Genomic DNA, 17,932 nt, shown 5'->3' with positions numbered 1-17,932 from the left:
CTGCAGGCGTCAGTCCCCCCGCCCTGCTCTGGGAAGACACCCCCACCCGGGCACACTGGGGGCCCAAGGTCACTGTCTCCCTCACCAAGGTGTGCCAGGGACAGTGGGGTAAAGAGGGTGGCCTCCCTCCTGCACTCACCCAGTGGTCACAAGGGACTACAGGGACCCGACCCCACCCCACCCCACCCCACCCCAGGCCCTGTCCTGCCCAGGGCTTCATCTGCAGACTCCAAAAGAACACACACGCTTAGCATGAAGGCTTTTTCCTTAGCTTTGATTTCTCTTAAAAAACAGACAAAAAAGGAACAAGATCATTGTACCAGCATCCTAAGCCTCAAACTAATAAACAAAAAACCCAAAACAAGTCCCCGCCCACACCCTGAAAGCAACAATAAACTTTACGTCTCTTTGGCAACAATAACTTAAAAGCGTCCCATATCCCTTGGCTCTGACAACAGCAGTTACAAAAATACTCCCTGTGCTGCCCCACCCCTTCCCACTGCCCCCACTCCTGCAGCAGGAACCCCCTGGCACTGACCATGGGGCGCACCCACATTGCTTTGGCAGCTGGGCAGGGCCGGGGACTACCTTGCAGCGGGGAGCCATGGGCACCTCCAGATGGGGCTGCAGCGGCAAGACTACGACCTGAAAGCCCCCCATCTTTCAGGCTGCCCACCTCGGCCCCTTCGCAGGGCTCCAGTGGGACCCAGACAGCAGCCAGCCCAGACCCTGTAGGAAGGGAGAGCTTCCAGTCTAGCCGACTCAGTGAAGGGGAAACAGCCACCGACTTGGAGCAGGGTCACCTGAGCCAGGTGACCTCTTCTTGCACTGAGCAAACCCTGAACCGGCAGAAGGGGTGAAGCAGGCAGAGAGAGGCCGTCCCAGCGGGCCTGTGCCTGCCCTCTCACCTGCAGCGGGCACACAGCAGCCTGCAGTGCACCATAGGAACCATGGGCAGGACCAAGCAGTCTGACAGCAGGGGCCAGGGCGGAGGGGGCAACTGCGGGGGCGGGGGGAGGGCTGTAGGGCATCCCTAGGGGCTAGCAGCAAACCCAAGTGTCCAGGACAGATCTTGCCCCCAGGGCAGCACGGGGCTGCTGTGCACAGATGCTCCACCATCCAGGGCCAGAGAGGGGCCTCATCCCGCCCTGCTCCTGCAGGGCGCGTGGCAAGGGGACACCAAAGCGCTGGAAGCTGCTGCTGCTGACCACGGCCAGGATCAAAGTCCCCACCACTCAGTCCATCCTCGCTGCCGCCAGGGACAGGACCAGCAGAGGCTCCGAGGGGGGCAGGGGCTGCCTGGGGCTCAAGCCTCTTTACAGCTGCCCCCAGCACCTGCTGTAGGACCTGGCAAACACATGAGTGTTTGAGGAAACACTGGGGATTCAGGGACTCCCACCTGGCCTCGATCCCTGGCTTGGGGGCCACTGAACAGCTAAGGCTGCAACAGGCCTGCCAGCCTGCTTGTCTAGGTGGGAGCTAGATAATTTATCCTTCCTACCGCATCACCAAGGACCTGGCCCAACAAAACTCAGCATCTGCCCTCTGAAACTCTCCTAACAGACCCAAATAGGACTGGGCTGGCCAGGGTCACATGCCCACCTCCTGGTGAGCTGTGCTTGTTCCGACATGCCACTGTGTGACAGGCGGCAGGTCCTTCCCTAGCAGCTGCAGCCACAGGTCAAGGGCAGCAGGGGGAAGGGCTGGGTCTGCCTGGGGCACAAGACGACTAGGGGCATCCTAGTGGAGCTGAGCTTTCAGGGAAGCCTAGCAGAATGGGGGTGGGAGGTGAGGGCAACTGGGCAGGGATGAGCCCACTTGGTCTGAGGCTAACAGGGGTGGAGCTTGGAGGGAGGGACGAGCGAGCTAAGGCCCCTAAGTAGGGCCCCACCTGGGAACCTGAACCACCACCACCATCACCATCTCCCCTGGACAAGCACCATCAGATCTGAGACGTGCTGGGAGGGAGCGGGCATCTAGCCTAGTCCTGGGAGGGCCCAGTCAGCTCTGTCTGGGGCACTACATCTCCCCAGGGAGGAGAGGACACACCGAGGTGGCCACAGTAAACAGGCCTGACCGTGATTTGACCTCTCCGAGCCTCAGTTCCCCCATCTGAAAACTGAGCTTGTCCAGAAAACAAGAAATAATGAGCACAGGGCCTCGGCGCCCAACAAGTGCCTTACCTCCCACGGACCCGGAGTCCGAGTCGGAGACGTGCGTGATGGAAAAGCGGGACGCAGGCGCTGGTGAGACGGTGAAGCGCGAGAAGGGGCTGGGCGCGACGGACTTGGGAGTCTCGGCGGGGATGCGCGAGGCCGGCTCTTGGGCCGACGACAGCATGAGGCCATCATTCCACTCGAACTCTCCGTCTGCGAGAAATCTGTAGTCAGTTGTGGATAGGATGGGATGGGGAGACCCCGCCCAGAGCGTAATGTCACGCCCTGACCACGCCCACCAAATGAGCCACAGGCCACGTCGCCCCGCCTCCACCAGGGCCCCCCCCCGCCCCCCCGCCCCCCGGCCCCCCGCCCCCGCTTCGCCCCGCCCCTAGCTCACCCTGTTCAGTCACAGGGCCTTCGGGGGAGGGGTCAGCCCGCCGTGGCCGGCAGGAGGCACTGGGGGAGCCTGGGCTGCCCACTGGGAACGTGGGGGGTGACTCCTTGGCACCAGGGAAGGGCTCCCCGAGCTCTCGGGTGGGGCTTTCCTGGGGGAATCAAAGCAACACTTGTCGCCCAACTTCCAGTCCCACCACAGACCCCCTCTCCCCACACCAAGCCCAGGGCGGCTGCCCACCTGGTCAAAGAGGTAGACAGTGACGTCGTCGAAGAAGGACACAGCTTTCTTCTTGCGCTCCAGGTCCTCGCAGAAGGCCTCGGACAGCAGGCTCGGCATCTTAAGCAGGCTGCGCAAGTTGCGCGCGCTCTGGCTCTCCGCCACCACCACTGGGACGGGCGGCACCTCCTCCTCGCTCTCCTCACTCGGCTCCTGGATGCTGTAGCAGCGGAGCTCTTCATCCGACTCGTCACTGTCCTCGCTGTCCTCCTCTTCCTCCTCAGGCCGCCCCTCTGGGGCCACAGGGAGTCCGGGCAGGGCCAGGCAGAGCGGGGTTCTGGAGGCACCTGGGCCCCCGGTCCGTTCCTGCAGGTTTGACCCTGACAGCAGACCCAGGGTCTCCTGGAGCTCCGGGCGGTGGCTTTCTGAGCTTGGCCGGACTGGAGTCAGCAAGAAAATCTTAGAACTCACGGGGCTGGGCATGGGCGGCACCTGGGCTGGGTCTTGGGGCCAGGGAGGCTCCCGCCCAGGGTCTGTGGGGCAGGCGCTTGGCTCTGGGGAAGAGTCCTCAGGCAGTGACAGTGACAGCGGCAGTGGTGGCACCTGCCTGGGTCCAGTGCCCTGTGCCTCCCCGGGCACCCCCAGCTCAGGGGAGGGCTGTGCAGACTGCAGCCTGGGGCTCTTCGGGCTGTCCAGATCAGGCTCTGGCCTGGGGACCGGGACACCTCCATGCTTCTCCTTGGGGCCCACGGGGGGCTCTGGCTCCGTGTCCAGGTCTGAGAAGTAGGCGGAGTCACGGTAGGGATTCTTCTCGCTGAGGCCACCTAGGGAGGCAGAGAGCCGAGTCTCGGGCCCCGGGCTCTCACCCTCTGAGGCCAGCTCCCCAAAGGCCTCGGGCTCACAGGGCTCATGTGACTCCTTGAGTATGAACTCAGGGGACTCGTAGTTCTCCGTGTCATAGCCGCTGTCCAGGGCTCGGAGCTGCCCACCAGGGGTGCTGACAGCTGATGGGCTGAAGACCTCACAGCCACCATCACTGGCCGAGGACGGGATGTCCAGGGAGTCCAAGGAGTCGGGGGTCCCCACCTGCTTCTGCAGGGAGCGGAAAGCTGGTGTCACGTCTAGTTTCTCAGCCTGTGGGCCGTCGCTGGACAAGTCAGTGAAGACACCAGAAGTGGCCTCGGTCGTGTCCTCATCTTCACTCCTTGGAGCCTCCAGCTCAGGGGAGCTGCTGCCGCTGTCACGGGTCTGGGCTGGCTCGGTGGCAGGTGCCTGGCTTCCAGTGGGCGTGGGTGAAGCAGGCAGGGTGGGCGGGGTGCTGGCCTCCTCAGCAGGAAGTGGGGCTCCCTCTTGGGATGGGGATGGGATGGAGGGAAGGGGCAGTTGGAGTCCAGCAGAGCCCTCAGCCTCCTCTGCAAGCCTGGGCTCTGCCTGGGGGCTGTCACCCCCACTTATGGCTGCCTCTGTCCAGGGAGAGGCAACCAGGCAGGGGGCAGGTGTCAGGCCCTCAGCAGGATACAGATGGGAGAGGCCAAGGCAGTGGCCCAGCTCCTGACCCAAGGAGGCCCCCTTTGGCCCAAGGAGAGACTCTCTGGGATCCTCTGGGGTCAGAGGATGGCCCAGCTCAGGGACGGGCCACAAAGTCTGCTTCATACCAGGGCAGCAGTCCGTGTAGCCTGAGAGGCCTGAGACCCAGGATTCCGGTGCTCGACTGCCGCTGTTGTTGTTGGCAGAAACGTTGGAGCTCCAGTGTCTATACTGGGCGGCTCTGGACGCCTCAGCCTCCCCCAGCTCCTCCCCACCTGGAGATAGTCGGTCCCCAGAGCTCCGCGAGGGGGATGTGCCCAGTGGGTCCTCAAAGAACGGGGGGCAGAAGGCCCCCACACCCCAGTCGATATCCTCGGCTCCAGGCTCCGCCAGCATCGGTGTCTCCGGTGAGGGTGAGCGGGAGGCGCAGGACAGGTCACGGGCGCGGCTCTTGCATGGGTAGTAGTCACAGTGGCCCCAGGGGCCATCCGCGGGCGGCGCGTGGCCGAGCAGCGGCTCCATGACCAGCGACGCGGCCGTGCTCCCGTCAGAGTCATCATCGTGGTCACTACCATCGGGGCGCAGCGCGGCGGCAAGCGTGCTGGGGGCACAGCCAGTGCAGTCGGGGTCATGGTCCGCGGCAGGCGCAGGGTCTTCCAGGCGGATGAAGTACTCACTGCCCACCGAGGGGCTGTGAGCGCTGAGCACAGGCACCACGCCCGGGGGCGCGCCATCCGGGACACAGAGCTCCTGCAGGCGCGCGTCTCGGCCCGGGCTCAGGGCGCCCTCTGGTGGCGGAAAGGCCTCGGCGCCGCGGCCCGCTTCCCACTTGTACTCAAAGTTGAGGCCATGGCTGGTCTCAGTCACTGTCAGCACGTCGTCGCCCTCCGCGTGGAAGCCGTCGCCAGCGAACTGCTCCAGCAGCGGGAAGGAGGAGGTGGCGAGCAGCTCACCCGTGCCCCCCAGGGCCAGGCCTGCCACCCCTAGCCCGGCACCCGCGCTGCCCCCACCGGGCCGCAGTGAGCGCCAGCGCCGCTCGAATTCCTCCTCTGCCTCGGTGGCGCCCTTGGCGCACAGATAGGACAGCAGCAAGTGCACCTCCTCGGCCGTTGGCCGCTGCTCAGGCTGCAGCCAGCAGAATTGCATCACCTCGTACCTGCGGGAAGGGATGCCCTGGGGCTCAGCCCCTGCCCTCCCCCACACACACAGGTGGTACTGCCCAGCCAGGACCCCAGCCCCTAAGGAGTGAGCCAGTCTGCCCCCAGCCAGTCTTGGTTCCCCTCCTGCTCACACTCAGGAGCCCCTGGAGGTAGTTAAGGGAATCTCCTAAAATGGGCTCAGTGATGTGGGTGATGGCATGGATCAGGGCACAGTTCCCAGAGCTCATTCATCCCTGCCAGGCCTGCAGGCAAATCTGTTTGGGGTAAAGAAGCCATTCCACTGAGGGCACGGGAAGTGGCCCAGAGGTCACTGTTAGCCAGGGGGCAGCCAGGGCGAGCTAGAAACCCAGGTGGTCAGGAAGAGCCACTTAGGCTCTGGGGACCCAGAGCACCCCTCTCAGCCTTGGCCTTCCCACCGGGGACACCCTACCCCTGCCTGGCACCGGGGGCCTCACCAGCGGTCGGAGAGAGTCAGCTGCAGCTGAGGCTTGGGCAGCTTAAGCTGCTGTTCTCGGACAGCATAGGCCAGCACCTGCCGGTCCGAGTGGTGGGGGTAGGGCTGCGCTCCCAGTTCGAAGAGTTCCCAGATGGTCACGCCCAGGGACCTGTGAGGATGACTGCTATCAGAGGGCTGTCCAAATGTTCTCAAAGCCTTGGATGCCAAGGGCAGCTCCTATCATCACACCCGTGACCAGAAGATGGCGCCTTCCTTCAGTAAACGGGCAGGATGTGCCACCTGAGCAGGTCTGAGCCCATGCCCGGGGTGCCTGGACAAATAAAAGCCAGACTGGCCTCCCACCAACCAATTCCATTTGTTCATTCGTTCATTCCCATGCTGGGCTGAAACCCAGACACTGCCAGGGGCAGGAGCTGCCCTGGAGAAGCTCCCGGTCCCGCCAGGCTCCTGCGGAAGCTGGAGGGAGGGAATGGGGGTGCCTAGGGACACCCCAACCAGCGTGAGTGGGCCAGGGGAACTGGCCAGGCAGTCAGCACACTGGGAGGCTGGGAGAAGGCAACTGGGATCCTTCCAGTGGATGGTGGCTTCCGTCAGCTCCTGGGTACCCCAGGCCATCCTGGGAGGCTGGGGGCATGAGGGACAGAGAAGGTTTGGCAACAGAGAAGTCAGAGTGGCCTTGGCCAAAGCCATCTGGGGACACCAGTCAGTGTGGGTGAGCGAGCAGGCAGGGGAGAGTCAGCCACATGGAGAGTCAAGCGGGGAAATGGAGTGTCCGTGTCGGGAGCACAATTAATGGCTCAGGAGAGACCCCTGGAGGAAGGAGGGCTGAACCCTGGATCCAGGCCCTGAGGGTTCATCAGGAGCAGAGGGAAGCCAGACAGGCCTCAGGCTGGAAGGGAGCAGGAGGGGGAAGCAGAGATGGGTCAAGACCAGGAACAGGGGCCCACCATGCCCAAGCCTCTAGAGGCTGCAGTACTGGGTCTAAACACCTGCCCAGCCGAGCACCTCCAGGCTGTGGTCACAGGAGACGCCCAGCCCCTACCCACCCCTCTCATGGGAACAGGTGCTACCACGACGCCCCACGTCTCATCAACTTGCTACTCTGACCCTTCCGTCTCCGGGCGTCTGCCCAGTAGATCCTGGGAGGGGAGAGGAGGGCAGGGCTTCCTCCACAGGCCCTGCAGCTCTGCCCGCCCCGCTGCCGTGAGCCTTGGCACCAGCAGCAACAGGTGGCTCCAGAACCCCCACGACCTCACCTGGGGCCGCGTTTGGCCACCTCCTACAGAGCAACAGGGCTGGACAGACAAGCACAGCCTCACACACGTGGCCTTGCCCTGAGTGGCCAGTGTGCCTCCCCCCAACAGCAGGGAGCCTGCGGGTGGGCAGGTGGGACTCAGCCCCTCCGTGCCCCCGGTCCTCATGGCACGTTCATTCGGCTCGGGTAGGGCAGCCGTGAGGGCTGCGGGCGCAGACAGGCAGGGCGTTGTCGGTGTCCTCACAGGGGCCGCGGGCTCACACTCACCACACGTTGCTGGCCTTGGTCTGGTCCACCACCAGCAGATTGCAATGCACCTCGTCCACCAGCTCAGGCGCGATCCAGCGCAGCGGCACCCAGAGCTGGTCAGCCGTCACGAAGTAGTCCTCCTGTTGGCAGGTGGGACAGGGTCACCCCAGGCCGCACGGCTGGCCCTGCCCTGGCCCGGCCCCCCCACTCACCCTGTATTTGCCGTGAGACAGGCCGTAGTCGCCGATCTTGACCGTCAGGTCAGCCGTGAGCAGACAGTTTCTCAAAGCCAGGTCACTGGGGGGCGGGAGGGTGGGGTCAGCCGGCAGTGCCGGGGGGAGGGGTGCGGGGTGGGGGCGCATCCAGGACACCGAGGGGGCTGGGCCGCTTGTCACCAAGGGTGTCCTGGGCTCAGTTCGATGGGTGAGTATAAAGGGGCATCCGAGAGGCTGCCCTCCCCTTTCCAGAGCCCCAGCCTGGACACTTCGAGGGTCTGAGTGGACGGGCAACACACTTTAGAATGCAGACAAGGGACACAAGGCCCAGGGCCGGCTGCAAGGTACCCGAGGGCCCTCCTTGGACGGGGCCTCCCTCACTGAAAGCCGATCCACTCCCCTGCTTCTCCTCAGACACCAGTCTGCTGACCTGTCCCTTGGGGGCAAGCCAGCCCGGGGACACAGCAGTCTGCTCCAGCCCACTACACTGCCACCCTCCACTCCCTGGAGGCAGGCGTCAGTGGGGAAATGGAGAGCCAGAGGGTCCTGCCCCAGCCCTGTCCACACAGGGCCCCAGGCAGGGGGTGCTGTGGAGTGCCCACCCAGTGGGAATGCTCACCCCCACCTTTATCTCCCACCCAAGGCCAGCCTTGGCTACTGGCTTCTCCCTTGCCTGCCTGGTGGCCCCATGGGAGTCTGGGGCCCAGGGCACTGGGCAAACGTGGGCTCAGCACCCATCGGCCAAAGTGCTGCTGTGCCGGGAGCCACAGATAGGCGCTTGGGGTGGGTGGGGTGGCGTGGGGTGGGGTGGGCTCGGCGGGCAGTCGGGAGGCTGGCAGCTGCCCTCTTCAACAAAATCACTGATGCTGGAGTTGCGTGTGTCATCACTCAGCACCAGGATATTGTTGGGGAGGACGGCCCGTGCGCTGTCCAGGGCTGGCGGGGCCACATCCATCGCCACTTCTTCAGGCACGCCCCCCCCAGGCCAGACCCTGACCCATCTTTCCGACTTTGGGGGCCAGGGCGGGAAACAGGACAGAGCCACCCCTCCCCCCGGGCCTGAGGGAGACAGAGGAGGGCAGGGCCACCATGGGGCCACTGGGCAGCGCTGACCATCATGGGGGCCAAGGACGGGTACCTGCCCAGGCTAGGTGGACAGAGGGCGTCCCCTTGATTAAGCCTCCTGCAGAAGCAGGTGTCCAGCTCCCCTCTGCCTGGTGCTTTTTATTTGATAAAATCCCTTTGCACGGTGGTCCCGAGAGACCGAACAAAGACTGGCCAGTTCACTGAGGCCCCGCCCAGCGCCCGGAGTGGGGTGGAGGCCGGCCGAGCGCCCGCGGGCCACCCCCGCCCTCACCTGTGCACGAAGTTGTTGCGATGCAGATGCAGGACGCCACAGGCCACCTCGCAGGCCATGCGCTGCAGGGTCAGGGGGTCGGGCGCCATGGCCTCGGCCACCCGACAGCTCCGCAGGTAGCCCTTGAGGTCCCCCTGTCGAGAAGGGCAGCACCGTCACCTGCCGGCAGGGAGCGGCTGCCCACCCCCCCGGGCCCTTCCTCCCCAGCAGGGCCCATGGGAGACCAAGCGTCCTGCTAACTCTGCGGGGCTGCCACTGCCCAGTGAAGCCCCTGTGTCCACTCCCCAGATACCAGCCGTCAGCAGGATGATCCTACGGGCAGGGGACACTTTCCCCAAGCTGACCCCTGGCCCCAGGCAGCCCTGAGGGCCAGCGGGGCCACATCCCGCCTCTGGCCACATGAGCTGTGACACCAAGCCTGGACAGAACCCAGAGCCGGTGACCAGAGGGTCCACGGGCAACTCCCTGACCTGCTGACACCACCCAGCTCCAGGGGGCCCGACCATCCTGGGGAAGCCCTGGGAGTCCAGAAACTAGACAGCGGCGGGACATATGTCTGAGGAAGGGCACCTCCCTGTAGGCAGGCGGCTCAGCTGTGCGTGTGTGCATGTGTGTGCATCTGTCTGTCTGTCTGTCTGTAAGGGGCCCTGCGAGGCCATTAGCAGGCTCAGTCACGGCCGAAGACTAAAGTATGAGCGAGGCTGTGGACCAGACGTGAGGGCTTTGAGCCCCCCAAGCGGGCCGGGGTGCCCCTCGGGAAAACCGCCGTGACTCCGAGCAGCACAGGCAGATCAGGGACGCAGCTGCCCCCACCCCCACCCCGGGCACCATGGAGGCCCAGCCCTGACAGCCGCCATCTCTATGGCAGTGGGGTCACCTCCCTCCTCCCCCAGGCCAGCTCTGGAAGGCAGTGGTACAGGGCCACCTGGACCCCACTTTGCGGGGGATGTGAGGCCCACAGGGTGGGGCTGAGGGGTCCCCGGCTCCGCCAAGGCCCTTCTGCAGGATGCCAGTCCCATTTTCCAGAAGCGCAGAGCAGGGACTGGGGGGAGCGGGCTACTCACCATTGGGCAGAACTCCATCACCAGCAGGTAGGGCGTCACCTCGGCGCACTGGGCCAGGCACTGGAGCAGGTTGCTGTGCTGCAGGGCCCTGCGGGAGCCAACAAGCCACCCTTGACTTGCACTCAGGGCAGGGAGGGGGTGAGGGGGTGAGGGGGCGAGGGGGCGAGGGGGCAAGGGGGCTGGCTCTGCAGGGCACAGAGCTTGCCTTTGTCTGCAGGGCCCATGCCCCTACCTCCTGGGCAGTGCCCCACCCCAGCGCCTCCAGCAGAGCCAGTCCCCAGGGCCACCCACCTGTAGGGCTGCGCCTCCTCCAGGAACTGCATCTGCTCTTGCACACTGGCGCTCGCCTTCAGCTCCTTTACCACCACCTGGGTGCTGCTGATGCCCGAGTTCACCTCCCCCAGGAATACCTGCGGGGCAGGCATCGCCAGGTGGGCAGACACCACCCTCCCCAGGCTCCGCCCCCAGCCTTGCTCCTCCGGCCAAAGCTTGGCTCGTTCTGTGCAAGTTGGGAGCGTGCTAAGTCGCCTCAGTTGTGTCCAACTCTTTGCAACCCTATGGACTGTAGCCCTCCAGGCTCCTCTGTCCGTGGACTCCTCTGTCCATGGACTCCTCTAGGCCTCAATTTACTCATCTGCAAAATGGGTTCCGGATCCCTCCTAGGCAAACCCTCCTGGCTGTAATACTCTCTATTTGGTATCTGCCTCCCCCGAGGTCCCTAGCTGTTCTCAGAGCTCTGGGTCTGCCGTGAGGAAGATGGACCCACCATGCCCCCTGCCTGGTGCTCAGGGCGAAGCCACCAAGATGCTGCTCCCTGTCCCTGCCCAGTCAGAGGTACTTCCCATAATGATACCAGGATCTGCGAAGAAGAGGTGCCAGATCCGGAGGCCCCCAGGGAGGGCTCAGTGGGTGTACCTTAAGAGGGGACCCCAGGACTGGGGAGGTTTCTAGAGGAAATATGTCTCCAGCCCGCCCACTCCACCTGCCAGGCAAAAGGGACCACGCTGCCAGCCTCTGCCACCACTGACCCCCTGGGACAGCAACTCACCTTCCCAAACCAGCCGTGTCCAATCTCCTCCAGGTACAGAAGGCTGTGCCGCCCCAGGTCTGTGGACTTGAGCAGCTGCACTGTAACAGGGCAGGGGGCTCAGGGATGCCAGCTCAGCCTCCATCATCACCCCATCTCTCACCTGTCCCCTAAAGAGGCTGCCTGCCTGCCTGGCCTGTTCTGGGGAGCCGCCTGGATCCCTCTGCTCCCTCCTGAAGGGGGCTGCCATCGGGAGCAGGGTGCCTGCTGCCCTGCAAGCCACACCCGGGCATGTTTCTGAGTGGATCTGGGAAGGCTGTGCCCCCACCTACAGGGACAAGCCAGGCTGGAGACAGCGGGGCCTGGAGCCGGGACCAGCTCACAGGCAAGGCCAGGCAGGCAGTGTGGCTGGGGCGGAGGCCTTGGGGAGGAGGTCAGTGGAGTGGCCCATCCCCTCACCCCTGCCACAGGCTGGCATTCCAGCGCCAGGCACCCCAAAGGCTCCTTTGTTGGGGGCTGCTTGGCACAGCCCTGTACGGAACACACTGGGCCCATTCTCCTGCGGGCTGGGCGGGGTGAGGTCAGCAGGGAGGAAGGGTCAGTGAGAGCCCCAGAGGAAGGGCCAGAGCTGCTGAGCCCACCCACACACTGCCTGTGCCCCAAGGGATTCCCCGAATTCTGCTCCCACGCCAGCTGCCCAGAGGGCCCAGGAGGCAGGCTGAGCCAGCCAGCCAGTGGAGTCCGAGGGTGAGGGGCTGTTCCTGGGGACTGCAGACCCCAGGCAGTGCTGACCTCGAAGCTGAGCAGAATTGGGGGTAAGGGGTCCCATTGGGCCCTGAGTCCCGGGGCTCCTCCCCCTGGGCCCCAGTCTGCTGCCCCCTCCACCTCAGCCTGGCGTCTCCCCAGGCAGGCTCAGCATCCCTGACAGTGGACCCTGGGGCAGTGATGGAGGAGAGCATGCCGACTGCCAGTCAGTGGAAAAGCTCTCTCTCCTGGCAGCTGCACGGGGCAAGGTGGGCTGGGCCAGGGGTCTTGGGGTCTGCACCCAAGGGGCAGAGCCCATGGAGCCAGGCTGGGGAGCCTGAAGACTGGGTCTGGCTGGGCCATCTTCCCCCACAGTGTAAAGGGGTGGCCCTTGCTACCCGGGTTTTTAATCCTTAACCTCCAGGTGGGTTGCTCTCCCAGCTTCACCGAAATCTCTACCCCTCCCCGGAAGCAGAGTACCCAACAAAGAGCAGAGCAGAGCTGTAAAATGGAAAATGTGATCACTGCCCTCCCCTGGGTCTCTGTCCCCCTCATCCCCAGGGACAGTCCCCTAAGGGATGGGAGAAGCTGGGTCTCAAAGATTCCTCAGGGTCCCACATACTGCCAGGGGCAGTTGTCAGGCCCAGGCCAGAGGTGCAGTGTCCCCTGAGGGGACCCCTCGGTCCACACCGGCTCCCAGTGTCAGCACAGGGGAGACGTCCACAGTCACCCCGGAAGGTCGGAGGGCCTCCTATAGCACCACCCTTCCTTCAAGACTTCATAGGGTGCTCCTGTGGGCCCTGAAATTCCTGCCTAACTGGTGAGTTCTCCTCCAGGAGACACTGGTGGGGGTGGGGAGCGATGGTCATGGGGCCTGGGGGCAGGGCCCAGCCCTGAATCTTGGAAACCCCAGACCAGGATGAAGGCTGGGATTCAGGGTGGGCAGCATCGTGAGCAGGACCCAGTAGGGCCCAGAACACAAGCCGCTGGGACAGGCCAATATCACAGGCCCTGGTGCCAACAGAGCCCCCCCAGCGCCTGACACCCCACCCAGTGCACCTAGAGGAGCTGGGGGCAGGCCCAGGCCTGGCCGTGAAGCTGTCGGGAAGGGTTCCCGGGGCTGGAGACAGCCTCCAGACACAACTGGGAGTTCTCAGAGCACTGGATCAGGTAAAGGCAGGTGCAAAGCCCAGCTTGGCCACGGACCTTTAACCTCTATGGTTTGGGCCCTGCATCTGCCCTGGGGGTGGCCAGCCTGGTGGGGGACCACGGGATGGGGCTGGCGGAAGAAAAGGCAAGGAAGCCGAGGCTTCCGCCTGCACCTGCCCCCACCCAGGGTCCTGAGCGAAAGGCTCCACCCCAAAGAGCCCCTCCCTGCAATGGGTGGGCCCTGCTCCTGGAGCCCACGTCCTAGGGACCACGGAGAAGCCCCTCCTCCCAGCACACCAGTGCCCATCCCAGGACCAGACAGAGCAACCCCTGCCCCTTCACCCAGCAGCCCCAGCTGGCCCAAGCCTGCTCACAGCGCCCCAGGTCCCAGCAGAAGGGGATATAACCAACCCTGTGCCTCCCCCGAGCCTCCCACCTGGGCCCACAGGGCAGGGGGGCGTCACTCACCTGAGCGCCCGGGCTGCTTGGCCATGGGCAGGGAGACCTCGGTGAGTGGCAAGACGTACACGTCGGGCCCGTTCTGAGCTGCTGTGGCTGGGGAGCCCTGTGCCGAGAAGTCGGCCGCGTACTCTTCCCCCTCGGCATTCTCAAACTCCTGGGCCAAGCAGGCGACACACGCGGTGAGCTCCAGGGCTCCCCAGAACGGGGAGGGTCGGGGGGCAGGGCGGGGAGGGAACAAGGGGTGCAGGCCAGCTCTCAAAGGCCCCTTTCTTCCCAGGGCCCAGCTCCCACAGCACCCCTGCCAGCTGCCTCCTCCACCCACCTCTTCTCCTCGGGGCAGAGAACAGACCCCACTCCCTGCCCCGCTCCCCCCTCCCAGGGACACCAGCTGCCCCAGGAGGGCAGGGTTTGTTTTGTGTTGGTTGAGGGGGAGGTTGGGGTTTGTCCCCCACAAGCAGAGCCTCAAGGGTGGGGGCTATGAGCCCCAGGGCAGCCGCGCCTCTCCCGGCCTCAGCCCGTCCACACCAGGCCTACCAGGCTCAGGTGGAGGCAGGCAGCACCAGCCCCTTGGTGGCAGGGAGTAGGGTGGGGCGCGGCTGGAGGCCAGCTGCCCTGGCCCATCCAGAGTCGGCCCCTGACTCGTCTCAGCCCCCCCACTTCCCTGCAGCCTTCGCCCTCGGTGGGGCACCCACGGTCAGTCGCTTCAGGGTCACAGCTGGAGATCCAGGATGGGGGCTCCATCATCCCCCCAACTCTGCCCCAGCGAACAAGCAACTAAGTGCCCAGCCTCCGGACAAGCAGCATTCCTGACAGCCCATCTCCCCAACCAGTTTCACCCCAGACAGGCGCTGCCATCTGCTACGGCTGTCTGCCTGCAGGGCCCCGGGACCTTGACCCAGGCGGGCCAGCATCCATCCTCTCCCCAGACTCCTTAAGAGCCTGGCCCTGGGCACCAGGCTGGGTCCCTCCTGGGCCTGGCTGCTATGTTGAACTTCACGACTTCCCACCCGCCTCTGTCTGAGGAAGCCCCCTCACATTCCTGAGCCATGGCCAAGTCCCCCAGGAGCCCTGGGCCAGAAGCAGAACCCCAGTTCCAGCGCCACAGGCCTGTCTGACCTGGACTGACCACTGCCAGGCGGAAAACAGAAGCCAAGGGTCGCAGGACTTCCCCAGAGCTGCAGTGGGGCCACCCCCATGGACAGGCAGCCGGCCTGGGAGCCAGGAGGCCTGGGTTCCTCCCCCAGTGCTGAGACCCAAGGCCCCTGCTTTCTCTGGGCCTCGATTTCCTCGGCTGCGAGGAGGAGGCTGGGAGCCCTCTGGGGTGTCCCTGCGGACCTGTCCTGGACTGCATCCTGAGACAATGGAGCCGCTGGGGACAAGGTCTACAAGGGATTCCCCCTCCCCAGGCGACCACCCTGGGGCCATCAGAACCACTCTCCTCGCCCTGTAATCCCAGGTGGGACTCTGAAGAGGGCACAGATGCCTACCCCCACCCCCAGGGGCCTGACCCCAGCCCCAGCCCCAGCTGGTTACCTGACGCTGCCACCTGGAAGCCCACCGGATGGAGCCAGCACAGCGGGCGATCAGGTAGGACAGTGTGAGCATCGTGGCCCAGCCCCTTCCCCCAATGCAGCTCCAGGTGGGGGAGCCCAGGCAGGAGCCTGCTGCACAGGCTGGCCCTCCCACGGAAGCGCGCTGGTGCTGGAATGTTCCGGGCACCATGTTCCCAGGAGGTGAGGAGGGCACGGGTAGGAGGGGGCCACGCTGGCCCTTGTTTGGGGCCTTGTTCTCACAGCACTCTGAGGAGGGGCTGACTTATACAACCCGACCCGGGCCCCTGCCCCCAACCCAGCCCTCCCCTCCTCCACCTCGCCTGGCGCCAGGATCCTCCAGGAAAATGCCAGCATCACTCTGGCCCAGCCCACTGTGCCTGCAGACCATGGAGACACCACAGGGGCTTGGATGTGGACCCGAGGCTCCCGGGGCCATGGCCCTGCTGCCCAGGCCCTGAGCTTCCCCGGCCCACCCCTCAGAGGGCTCTGGGAGGATGACCCGGCCATGAGTGTGGCAGAGATACCTTGGTAAAAGGCAAGCACCAGGCGGATTCAGCTCTCCTGGCCCCCAAGTGGGGAGGGCACTATCTTCTAAAATGAGGGTGGCATGGCTGCAGTGTGGGTCACTCGGAACGGGAACAGTGGTGGGGAGTGGCGCTATGCTGGGCCACAGGACAGCCCTCCCCCCGACCTTGCCGGCCCAGGAATCTGACCTCCAGCCCAGCGGGGGCAGCTGAGGGGGCGGGAGAATGACCACAGGCAGCACCATGTGCTAAGTCCGCAGAACTCGGCCCACGGGGCTGGGGGCGGGGGCCCTAGATGGGCTCCACAGTTCCCAGCTTTTTCTCCTGGTCCTCCACGTTCAGAGGACCAGAAGCTGAACATGGGGGCAGCCGAGGGCACTTGTAGGATTGGGGAACAGCACCCCAGGGGATGCCCCGCGGCTACCCTCCTTAGGAGGCACCTCGGCCCTGGGATCCAGCCCAGGATGACCCGGGAGCTTAGCCCCGCGAGGGCGGCAGCCTGAGGAAAGGTGGCCCAGTGTCCAGCCGATGCTTCAGAAACAGCAATGATGACTTCTGCTATCCCTGCTCCATGATTCCTACACAGCACACAATCCTTTCCTCACGGGCAGAAAAACCCCTGGGTAAGGTGACCCCAGCCAGAGAGCTGCTTGGCAGGATGGCAAGTGTGTCTGGGCAACTTTGGTCTTCCTTTGCTGATTCGAATGAACAGAGATTCAAAGAATTGCTGAGCACAGAGCCTCCGCCCACCACCCTGAGGCCCCTCCTCACTGTCCCTGGAGGCACAGCCCACGGAGGCCTGGCCCTGAGCTGGGAGGTGATGGTAATGAGCCCCTGTCCCCATGGGGGAGACTCAAACTGGGGGAAGCAGTGGGAGGGGTCCCTGACAACCCCTACGCCTCTGTCAGCTGCCTCCAGAAGAGGGGCTTATGGGGTCCCAGGCCTGGGTTTCCATGATCCCCAGGCAGCCCCAGGAGGGAAGGCAGGCCAGTGCCGAGTGGGTGGCAGAGGGCTGGCCCTGGGGACCCCGTCCTTAGCCCCCCACCCCCAGCCCTCACCTTGAACCCGATGCCTCCCTTCTTACAGCACAGGCAGGCCAGCATGAGGGCAATGACGGTGAAGAGCCCGGAGAAGGACACGGCCACCACGGACAGGGAGGACGACCAGGAGAACTCGCTGAGTGGGGCGCCGTCTGCCGAGGGAGAGAGCGGTGATGAGCAGCTCTGCATCCCCGTCCCCACCTGCACCTGGCCCCCAGGGGCACTCAGGGGCCAGCTGGACCCTATCCCTGGCTCTGTGCCTCCCCAACTTGCTGCGGTCTGAGCCTTAGCACCTCCACCCTTTTGTTCCAAGACCCGGTGCTCGGAGGCACAGCCGCTAGGCCCAGGGCAGGTGGACCCTGGGGGCGGCCACAGCAGCCCAAGCCTGCCATCTGCGGCCGGCCCCTGGGCACCGCACTGGCCTCGCCAGGGGACACAGGGCTGGCAGAGCTCCCATTTCTGGGGGTTCATGGACAGCCCCCAGGGAGCTCAGGCTCTCAGGGCTGCAGGAACCCCCTCCTACACTGGCCCTTCTGGAGCGGGCCCCTGGGGCTGTCACATTGCCCTAGCTCTGGGGTGACACTGGTAGAGGCCATGAGACCCTGGGGGTGTAGGAGGGGGACCCAGGCCCCACTAAGTGGGAGAGATTGAGGGCCTGGCTGCTGGCCACATGCCAGGCTCTGGGCCAGGAGACACAAGACCTGTCCGATCTCTGAGGACAGGGATGTCACTTTACCTAAGAAGGACAGACAGTAGTGCTCCTCCATGCAGCCTGGCATTTCCAAGTCACCCTCTTACCGACTCCCACTGAGGGCCCCCCAGTGCTGTTTCTGTTCTGAGCACAGTGGGATCCTGTCTTCTGCAATGCCTGGTCCATGTGAATCCCTCATGGCTCACCCTCACCAGACAGGGAAACTATAGTGCCCAGGACAGCAGAACGTGACCCCCAAACACACAAGCATGGCCCCCAAGATAAGGTTCCAAGCTGCCCTCATGCCCCTGCTGAGCTAGAGCTCTCGGGAAGTTCAGATCATCTGGTGCCCACAGGACGTCGTGGTCAGGACGTGGTGGTGGGGCCAGCCAGATGTCCCCTAAACTCTGGGCTGGCAGCCCCACCCCTGGGCTGCCCCCCAGTCCCTCCACTCCAGCCCCACTGCATGCGCCTTCCCCAGGGACTTTCTGTCTGAGGACTTTCAGCCCCTGAGGCTTCCTGCCTGCCCCCAGCTCCTCTGCCCACTAAGCACCCCAACCCCTCGGTTCCCAATAGCTGATCCCTCAGAGCCATGTCACCCCACCTGCCATCACTGGTCACTCAGGTCACAGCAGGTCTCAGCAGCACCTCACCGGGTCCTCACGGGCACCGAGGTGGCTGCCATG

The 17,932-nt window shown here is 64.7% G+C and overlaps 1 protein-coding gene across 5 annotated transcripts in view; it reads right to left on the bottom strand.

Moving 5' to 3' along the window:
- Positions 1-253: 253 nt before the first annotated feature.
- The window catches only part of AATK (apoptosis associated tyrosine kinase), a 39,525-nt gene continuing 21,846 nt past the window's right edge, over positions 254-17,932 (bottom strand). For 3 of the 5 annotated variants that reach the window (XM_019981297.2, XM_070773925.1, XM_070773924.1), the window contains exons 2-14: positions 16,574-16,707; positions 13,445-13,592; positions 11,105-11,184; positions 10,348-10,466; positions 10,057-10,144; positions 8,993-9,126; positions 7,633-7,717; positions 7,439-7,560; positions 5,915-6,064; positions 2,794-5,455; positions 2,557-2,704; positions 2,184-2,369; positions 254-1,347 (exon numbers count right to left, since the gene is read on the bottom strand). In XM_019981297.2, the coding sequence (XP_019836856.2) occupies positions 1,307-1,347; positions 2,184-2,369; positions 2,557-2,704; positions 2,794-5,455; positions 5,915-6,064; positions 7,439-7,560; positions 7,633-7,717; positions 8,993-9,126; positions 10,057-10,144; positions 10,348-10,466; positions 11,105-11,184; positions 13,445-13,592; positions 16,574-16,707 (4,097 nt within the window). In that variant the 3' untranslated portion in view covers positions 254-1,306. Of the gene's footprint in view, positions 1,348-2,183; positions 2,370-2,556; positions 2,705-2,793; positions 5,456-5,914; positions 6,065-7,438; positions 7,561-7,632; positions 7,718-8,992; positions 9,127-10,056; positions 10,145-10,347; positions 10,467-11,104; positions 11,185-13,444; positions 13,593-16,573; positions 16,708-17,850; positions 17,870-17,932 lie in introns of those variants that run through there. The other 2 variants (XM_070773923.1, XM_070773922.1) reach the window with 2 other exon arrangements.

The sequence above is a fragment of the Bos indicus genome, chromosome 19 (assembly GCF_029378745.1).
Source record: "Bos indicus isolate NIAB-ARS_2022 breed Sahiwal x Tharparkar chromosome 19, NIAB-ARS_B.indTharparkar_mat_pri_1.0, whole genome shotgun sequence".
Taxonomy (NCBI): domain Eukaryota; kingdom Metazoa; phylum Chordata; class Mammalia; order Artiodactyla; family Bovidae; genus Bos; species Bos indicus.
The sequence above is the reverse complement of the archived record's forward strand: the minus strand, read 5'-3'. Positions and strand labels throughout refer to the sequence as shown.